The sequence below is a fragment of the Takifugu flavidus genome, chromosome 18 (assembly GCF_003711565.1).
Source record: "Takifugu flavidus isolate HTHZ2018 chromosome 18, ASM371156v2, whole genome shotgun sequence".
Taxonomy (NCBI): Eukaryota; Metazoa; Chordata; class Actinopteri; order Tetraodontiformes; family Tetraodontidae; genus Takifugu; species Takifugu flavidus.
This window is the reverse complement of record NC_079537.1, coordinates 3829907-3839202: the sequence shown is the minus strand read 5'-3', so window position 1 is coordinate 3839202 and position 9296 is coordinate 3829907. Positions and strand designations below refer to the sequence as shown.

The following is a 9296-nucleotide window of genomic DNA, read 5'->3' as shown; positions in this document are numbered from 1 at the left end:
TGTGTCACATACTATGAAAGACTGTTGAGGAAACTGAAGTATGCAAATATTGTTCCAAATTTATTGGGGTTTCTTTCAAAATATGAATTGGCAAGGGTATGTGTCAGTGTTGCTGAATCTGGATGAATTTATCTGTGGATATATTTCATCAAAATACTTTTGAGACTTTGACAGACAGAAACAGTTTGTGACCCCCAAACTGTAGGTCACTGAATTGAGAGAATGTTCTAATGATAAAAGCATATAATCTAGTAATATCATGACTTTCTGCATGGATTTTTATATAAATTCTAAAAATCAAAAGGGTAAAATAACACATTCAGAGGGTAACAATTTACTCCTTTTGATTCATGTTAATTGAACCCACTGATGCAATGGATTTAATTAACATAATCAAGACTGGTTTCTGTGGTTTTCATTTTGCAGATCCACATAAACATGCACACTGAAAAGCAAAGAACTGAGCCACAGTTTTGTGCATAGTTTTCATATGATATTAAATAAATAAAACACCTCTGTTAACCAACATCTTCACGCAGGCAGACAAAAGGTCACAGCACAGGCCCCCAGTGCTGTCGTTTTAACTTTGGGCACAGGCTTGCTCAACATCAGCAATTATCTTTGGTGCATCTCGAGACAGAATCAGAGGGCCTCCATTTTCTTGGATCACCACATCATCTTCGATCCTGATTCCCAGGCCCCGGAAGCGCTTTGGTACCTGGTCATTTTCCTCAGAGATGTACAACCCTATGATTGCGATTGGGAGACAAAGTGTCATATTTTGTAGCCTTGTAGTGAGGGGATATAAGTGCAAGACAAGTTAGACATGCCGTCATTTTAAAAATGTTAACAGACTTTAGACTACACCAGAAACCCCTAATGCAAAAAGAGAGAAGTGGGTCTTACCCGGTTCTATAGTGATGGCCATTCCTGGCTGAAGAGGTTGTGAGCGGGACAGTTCAGGGGTGTCATGGACATCCATGCCCAGGTAATGACCAACATGGTGAGGGCAGTATCGCCGTGCAGCCTGGGATAAACGAAACATTTGGAACATTGTATAAATAAAAACCTATTTCAAGATTGTAAATAAGCTACAGCCTTTTTCACATTCTGTCAGTTCCATGACTACGAAATATAATGTAAATTAACGTACTTGAAAAAACCCTGTCAATATTAAAATCAAGTTCTGATTTGTCCATCCATTTGTCCATGTCCTTGGATTGTTAGTGATACAAGAAAACACATTAGTGTGTATCCAAAGACTGCATTTTTGTTTTCCATGAACTGATGCTGTGATTAAGCACATAGTGAATCTACCAAGCAACGGTTCTTTAGCTTCCTATTCATGTTATGTACCTTTAGTGCATCGGCATTGCTCGAAGTGGCCTTGAGGATACCCAGCTGTGTGAGCTGCCGTCCCAACAGATCCAGCATGGTGCTGTAGATGTGATCCAGGCTGACACCGGCGGAACACAGCGACAAACAGGAGTGCTGGACTTCTAAGACAGCCTCATAGAGCTCAGCCTGAGCTGGACTGAACCTAAGCAGGAAAGAAAAGGAAGTAAACGATGGAAAGCCCTAGAGCAATACGCTTCAAAGATCAACATACTGCGGGATTACTTTTTCAAACTTACTTTCCATTCACTGGCCACGTTCGAGTAATATCGCTGACATAACCAAAGTATTCACAACCACCGTCGAGCAGAACCAATTCACCATCCTGGTAAATGAGAGAAGGAAACATCTAATCAGCCTTCATGTGATTACTTTATAAACGTGAGCCTTTTAACATTTCAGAAAGGCTGAAGCATCGAGCATCTTTCATTACCTTAATGATCTGGTTGTTGTTTATGTAATGTAGGGTATTGGCTCGATTCCCTCCAGCTACCACAGGGGGGTAAGCCAGGAAGTTGGCACCATGGATCCGATTTTCAAAGTCAAACTGGAAAAAAAAACAATGCTTACACATAATTCTGAGGGTCCTTTAGGTACTTTACTGCAAACTACAGGTAAGTTTCCAGATCTTGTCCATCTGATTACTCTGTCATTAAGTTCAGATTGGCATTGCTGAGATAGTTGACCTTCTTGAACAGGATTTCTGGAGTGCTGCCAGAGTAACCTTTTCCGAGGCCTTTCCTAGATTGTCTGAAATTCTGAATGTCTAAAATTCTGTTTCCATGTTGTCGATGACCCTCAGAGGCAGTGATTTAAGCAATGAATATTCCCAATGAATAAGCACAGTTTGAGTAAATAGAGCAACAATGTCCCCCATCGCCAAGCTCAAATAAGGATACATGACCAGCATCTTTGTTTACCATAAATTGATAGTGAATTAATTTAGACCACTCTGGCCAAAACGATAAAAGTGATGACACAATATGATGTAAAATTGGAAAAGCATCAACTGGAAATTATGTAGTTTGGTGGACAAACCACGGCTCCCTTGCTCTGCTGTCCCTTTCTGCATAGTTATAATTTTAGGGAGGCCTGTGACAGGTCTCTGCAATACCGACGCTACGCTACCTGAAAGCTATGCAGATGCAGAAGCATAATGAGGCCAAACCGTTTCCAGGCAAGCTTTAAGTGGCAGGTGAATATTAGTTAACTCTGTTAGCTCTGAGTAAGTAATTTGAATGGACAAGAGACCTTCCATGAGTGCTGATAAAGAGTACAACAGCATTAGGACTTTTTACAGGTATCGTTCCGCTGTACAGGTGTTATATTGACCATTATTTAACTGACTGGCAACAGCCTGCCCCCCTTCCAGTTGCAGAAACATTTGTGTTGGTGGAGCAAAGTAAATGATTAAATAAACACACAATTCATAATCTCTTCTAGCTTATGACAAGTAACTAATAAAATAAGCCTGTAAAACTTTTGTATAAAAGCAATATCACACTCAAGGTCGTGCTTTTGTGCTGAATATCAGGAACGGTTTGATTATCTGTGGAATATAACCAAATCATGCCAGTCCTGATATTAGCTCGTTGTGCTCACCCCCCTTGAGGGTGATATTGCTTTGTGAATTCTGAAAGCTTTTTTTTTTGGCACTTGAAGAGTTATGTGGTATCATGCAGTATTTCATTAAAAAGGTACTGGGAAGTAGTGTTCTTTGTGTTACCACAATTCAGTTCAATTTCTGTTATTTGTGTACGGTTTAGTCTTTTAAATTTAAAACACTTTTAAAAAAAAAAAACCTCTTTCCTGGAGGTGGGTCAAACCGTGCCAGATGACTAGGCTGGTTGAGTGGAGTGCGGGATAGCAGCTTGGAGAGAAAAGCCGAGTGAAAATCGAGGCCATCCAAATTCCAACTTATACACATAATGGCTAGAGGTAATACTGTCTTACAAGTAACCCACTGCAGTTCCACATCCAGCACTACGGGAAAATCCCACGTTGGGGCTCTCATGGCTTTCAGAGGATGCAATCTCTGAGGCGCCTTCAGGAAGAGGGACACCAAACTATGCCTCCACACTGTGCTGTTGTCGATTGACAAGTTATTGCTGCTATATACAGTGTCGAATGAGACTGCCCTTCATGGTGGGACAGGAGATCCCTCCTGCCAGGAAAGTGCCATGGTGGACCACAACAAAGTCTCTGCAGCAGTGGGAATCAGCTTCTCCCTGGCCAGAGGGGAGCCACGAGCAGGATTCTGTGAATGTCCTTAAGTACCCTTTGGAGTACCAGCTGAACCACAGGAAGGGCCTTACAGAAGGGCATCTGGCCAAGGATGAGTCAATGCGCCCTGGTCTAGAAGATGTCTCGGCCAAGGAGAACCAAAGTGGGGGGACAGTAGGTCGATGCCTTTTAAGCAAAGGTGCTCACTACATCTGGGTGGAGGCGCCACTCTCCCGATGGAGGTTTTTGTTAGGAAAGGGAGTCTGCCATGTGATTCTGCATTTTGGTAAATATATTTTGCCCACGTGAGGAGTTCTTTTGTTACATCCAGCAGCCACGCAGACTTGGTCCTGCCCTGGTGGTTTATATGATACACTGCTGATGTGTTGTCGAACCGTACAAGGAAACACTTCCCCTTTAGGTGTGGCAGGAAATGTCTGAGAGCAAGCTAAACTGCTCGCAACTCCTGCTCATTGATGCGTGCGCCGGGTCTTCCATAGACCGCCGCCCATGGGCTGTACTGTTGCCCCAATGCGCCCCATCCTGAGGGGTTGGCATTTGTAGCGGCAATCTACCTGCAAGAGGAAACAGAAGCCAGAGGGACACCTCGAGGCATGTAGACTCACCCTGTCCCTTCACGGGGCCAAGGTGAGAAGACACTGCTGTGAGACCTTGAGCAATCTGTGCCGCTTGGCATCCAAGTGAAAGCTGTTCAGCCATATCTGCAGGGTCCACAGCAGCAACAAGCCCAGAAGAGCTACAGCTGAAACGGCTGTTAGTTTTTCCAAGAGACAAAGCAATGTAACATAGGTCAACCAGGAGCCCACTTAGAATAGGGCAAGAACGTGCAGGATGTCAACACACAGTTGGGAGGATAGCTTGGCTGTTACAGTTACACTGCCCACCTCCACCCCATTGAAGCCTGTGTCCTGAGATGGTCCCAGGCAACTCTTCTCTATATTTACTCTGAGTCAAGCTGTGTGGGACAGGAGATGTGCTGTATCTCGGGACACCTTTGTTGGGAAAAGGGTGATCCTGAAAGGTAGCACCCTGATCAGTGGCCTCGATAGGCAAAGCACAGAAACTAGCAGCCGCAATGGCCGACTGCAATCAAGCTGAGAGGGTCAACATGAGATGTGACAAGGATTTATTTAATAAGATCATGACTGTGAATTCTATCATATCTAAGTATCCCTAATATAGAGCTAAGTATCTTTTAGATAACATATTTGATTGATTATATACAATAGAATTATTAATTTACTTGACAAGATTCACTTCTGCAAATGCTGATCAATAATCATCTACGATCAAAGTTTCAATGAGACCAATTAAAGATGTTGTAAAGGGGATTACAAGAGGCCAAACTTGACAGTAATCAGATTTGGTCAGTTCATTTCAACTCATTTCACTCTTTACCTTGGCAAAGAGCACAGCTTCATCCACATCCCCCCTTTGAGCCAGAGCCATTGTCTTCCGAAAAGCCTGAAAAGCAAGTTTTCATGAGACCAAATTTCCAAAGCAGGAGCTTCAAAATACCATGTTAGATCAGGCAGAACGGCAAAATAAGATTCTAACATGAAAATACATTCCTCCATTCTCAGACTTTACATTACACTGATAGTCGGCGATTGGAGGAATGTTCTGTCATTGCCAGACATTCGCGCCTGATTTTGCAACTACATCCTTGTGAGAAGTTTCTCATAAGTAAAGCTACCAAACCTCATGCTCCTCTACATGCCCAGAAATGAGAATTGATTAAACACACTGACAAAGTGTGACGTAGAAACCAACCTGCGCCGAGATGTGACCAGCTTCTTGCATGAGTGCCACCTCTGCAGAGCTTTTGATGGCCCTGAGAGTGCGTATAAGGGGCCTCGGGGAGCGTGGCATCGAGCCCGTCTCCAGCAGGGGACTCACGTGAGTCTGGTGGAGTCGGGGGTGGGCAGGTTCAGAACTGTCATACCAAAGCAGGGTGCCTGGAAACAGACCAGTTAAACTATGTCCCTCACCATTACTTGTCTTTTAATTACCGTCACATTTTGATTTGTGTGGGTGTGTAGGGGCTCACCAAGTTATGGAAAACAGTATACATAAAAGGTTTCAAAATTTTAATTAAAGATCCATTGGCTATCTGCGAGGGACTTCTCATTTAAGACTGTCTGAGGTGTAGAGGGGCCCCGTGGGCTGAATGGGTTATCATTCTTATTATCAGCTCACAATTGAAAAGCCAGCATCTGAGATAAGAGACGATGCATTCATGGGTACCCTTCACCTTCATTATGCCACTATAATGTTAAACTAAGTATGCATTTACAACACAATAGAATTGTTTTAGCTGCAATAACTGATATAAAAACTCACTGAAAAGTGGTGTGAGCATTCTCAAGATATTTCACCATCTTCTATCACCAGTTATCTTAGAAAACCCACAGAAAAAAGTTCATATTTTTTCTACAAATTGTGTAACATTGGCTCTAACTGAACAGTTGGTTGTCAAACTAAAAAAATGGAAGTCTCCCACAGTTATCAGGATAGTGTTTCACAGAAAGGTATGGTGTGGAATTAATAATCAGCTCATAGTGACATCACAATGAGCTGATTCACATCCCGTTCCACCCACCTTTCAAGCTCTTCAGGACAACTCCGAGTTCCTCTGTGCTGTGAACTCTCTCTATCCCGGTCAGCGCAGCTGCTCCATCCTTCCCTGAGCGGGGTCCATCCCATAGCTCCCTCCCCGGGTCTCTTCGGGGGACAAACAAGATGGCCTGGTCTGGACGTCCTTTCCCATAAAGGACCAAGGCACTGTCGGGCTCTAGGAAGCCACTGAGGTAGAGGAAATCCTTCGGAACAATTGTCGACGGGTTAATTGGTGGAAGCCTCACTCAAGACAGTATCACTCTATTTGATTATGTAAAAAGAAGATTAAATTGAAAATACCTGGTTCTGGTGGAAAGGATAAGGGATGTCATTGGTCATGTAGCGAGTCGGATGGGACAAAATAATGACCAAATGATTATGAGAGGACGCAGAGGGTCCCAGCCTGTCTGCTTGGGCTTCGATAAGGGAGGCCAGTTTGTACCTGCGGAGCTCGTATTCCATCTGGCTCAAGCCTGGCGTCACCTCACCTGAGCAGCAGAGATCACACTTCATCTCTACATGCACCATGTGCCAACGTGTCTGTAGTGCAAAATTATCTTTACAGTTCAAATACCACTTTATCACTAATATTTTTACTTTTATAAGACTTCAAGGTGTGATTTACACTAAACTGCTTTATGGTGTGTAGCTGTGTATCAAAGATATAAATTTACATTAAAATAATCTGCAATGCAGTGATCTTGTATGGAGCTCATATTACTACAATCTGTACAATTCCTAAACAAGGGTTCCAGTCTCACATGGCCCTGAAAACCATACTTGCCATGTTTAAGCAGGTGTGGATGAGTAAAGGGGCTCGGCTGGCCGAGGTATCGAGGAGGTACCGTCTTCAGCTTCGAACCTCCTTGTTTCAGAGAAATGCTCCTGCACAGGTTGGTGACACTTTCTGGAGTTCCTAAAGTATTAAAGACAGGACAATGTCCAACTGTGTGCCAATAATTTTGCTTGCTACTTAACTGTGCAATTAAAGACACTTCATGACTGGTTGGCTTTTATCTTATTATATATAAACAAAATTACTTTTCAACATTTTCTAGCATCCTTTATATATGTCAAGCTAAGTGCTTTAAGCATCTTGCTCATTAATCATAATCATAGACAGCCTTTTTAGCATGTTGCTGTTAAAAAGGTTACCTCAAGACATGAAAACAAAAACATTAAATACTAAAATATATTTGAACTTAACTTTATTTGCGCCTGAAAATAATCTAGTTTAATCTCAAACGTGCTTTTTTTAAGTACTTATTTTTCATTTTGTACAGTCTTTATTTTAATCAGATACCACCCGTAAAGAATATTCCCTTTCAACAATCTTCATTAATAAAAAGCATTTTGGAGACTAAATGACGTAAAACCACGTGGATATGAGCCGGAAATGGTCTATATTTCAGTGTCACAGGCTGCTGGGTTGGATGCTAATATTGAGAATATTACAAGCACGTTTCTAACTAAAACACACGTTCCAATGAATCGAGGAACAGTTACCTCCGCTCCAGGTGCGCTGTGAGAGCAGCAGCTTGACAGCAGATCTTAGCAGGTTGCTGGTTGAGGGCAACATGTTGCAAGTGCAACTAGAGGACACCGATCAGTCACAGCACGTCATTACCCTGTAGCGAGAGTTGTGGCAAATTAAAGTACTGAAAACGCTACGTGTGTCTAGAACTACTTGCTGATCATCTACATTTAAACTCTGACAGAATGATTGCACTTATCACTTTGTAGTAGCCATGTTTGCTAGTGTCCATTCATTGTGGTAACTGCTGCCCTGAGTTTGGTTTGACAGGTACTCACTGGCGCGCGCACTGCTTGAAGTTGTATTTTTATAACACCTATTTATGTTTGAAGCGCTGTAATTTCAAAGGTATTACATTTTAAAACATGTTAACCACATGCATTTACATGCAAAACATATGCTATTATGTGAGAAATTGCACCTTTGAGATTAGGTAAACGTAGGTATCACAGTTAATCAGCTTCTAGTATATAATAGTTCTATTTCAGGTAACGAAAAACCTTCGACAGTAAATATATTGTAGTTATTTTATTTTTCATTGGTAAATGCAAGATTGTTAGTTCTTAAAGCTTAATTACGTTATCGCTATGCCTATCAGACATATCAGAGGGCTTTAAAATGTCACGGACCCAAGTCTGTCCTGATACGCGCCTGAAGGAAAACAGACGACGCTGCTGTGAAGGAACAGTCGTGCGATTAAGAAGCAAATTTGTCGCTATTCTGCGATTTTGCATTTCAAACAGGTTTGTTAATCGTCTCCAAATTTAACGTATCACTGCGTATGTGTTAATATAACTACGTATTTGGCGAAGTTAGCGCAGGACGTTATTATGCGTCAAACTGGTAGCCCGCCATTGACGCCCGTATCCAGAAACTTCTGAATCGCGGCTTATATTAAAAATACAAGATGACAAATTGATCTGGCGTCGTCTTATAATTTACATAATTTGAAACGTGTGTGTACGAAAGCCCCACCGGCTGAAGCCAGGGAGTGGGATTTCCCCTCCACGGGCGGGGAATGAAAGGCGGCGCTGAGCTCGAAGACCCCCCCACGACCACGTCCCTTGGGGGCCTTGATCGCCAAACATGCTATGTGGAGCTACTGTTCAGGACTTTGCTCTCCCTTAGTCGCAGCTACATATACTTGCGATATATTGGCCTACGATTGTTTCATGTACACGCCTGTGTGTTAGCAACTGTTTGTTCACCAACTCTGTAACGCTGAAGCTTCCTAACCGATCTCAAGTCTGAATAAAAATATGGAAACCCAGTTGGCCGGTAGCGCACCTTCCCTCAGAAGCCCCCTTAATTTCTGACCGGAATCATAGTCCATCGCCTACCGCCTCTCCAGCAACCCCCGGGACCCATTCTCGAATAGTGTCTTAACCAATAAACTGAGGAAGTAGTTGGTAGAACGTGGTCGCTCAATTCACGCGCGTTCACTCACCTCGCTAAACGCACGTAGTAATGTTAGCATCCGAGTACTATTGTTAGCATCCGAGTA

General features: G+C 42.7%; 1 protein-coding gene across 2 annotated transcripts; it reads right to left on the bottom strand.

Annotated features, from left to right (window-relative positions):
* Positions 1–39: 39 nt before the first annotated feature.
* On the bottom strand, positions 40–9217 carry xpnpep3 (X-prolyl aminopeptidase 3, mitochondrial). Of its 2 annotated transcripts, none has more exons than XR_008947047.1 (12): positions 7765–8280; positions 7043–7174; positions 6559–6746; positions 6242–6461; positions 5413–5597; positions 5038–5103; positions 1829–1942; positions 1635–1720; positions 1357–1540; positions 1154–1214; positions 907–1027; positions 40–747 (listed from the first exon to the last, which is right to left on the bottom strand). XR_008947047.1 is itself a non-coding variant. In XM_057014487.1 (12 exons), the coding sequence occupies exons 2-12, from the start codon at positions 7835–7837 to the stop codon at positions 581–583; spliced, it is 1536 nt and encodes a 511-aa protein (XP_056870467.1). In that variant the 5' UTR covers positions 7838–7886; positions 9080–9217; the 3' UTR covers positions 40–580. The 2 variants fall into 2 exon arrangements, 1 of the variants encoding a protein (XP_056870467.1); XM_057014487.1 differs by lacking the exon at positions 1154–1214 and adding an exon at positions 9080–9217 and having other exon boundaries at positions 7765–7886.
* Between the last annotated feature and the right edge of the window lie 79 nt (positions 9218–9296).

Bases quoted from the DNA above. Each gene is read 5' to 3' on its own strand.
- xpnpep3 (XM_057014487.1), bottom strand. From the start codon at position 7,837: ATGTTGCCCTCAACCAGCAACCTGCTAAGATCTGCTGTCAAGCTGCTG. The intron at 7,175-7,764 runs GTAACTGTTCCT...TTAATACTTTAG, and splicing joins ACAGCGCACCTGGAGCGGAG to GAACTCCAGAAAGTGTCACC. The intron at 6,747-7,042 runs GCAAGTATGGTT...TCTGCTGCTCAG, and splicing joins TCCACACCTGCTTAAACATG to GTGAGGTGACGCCAGGCTTG.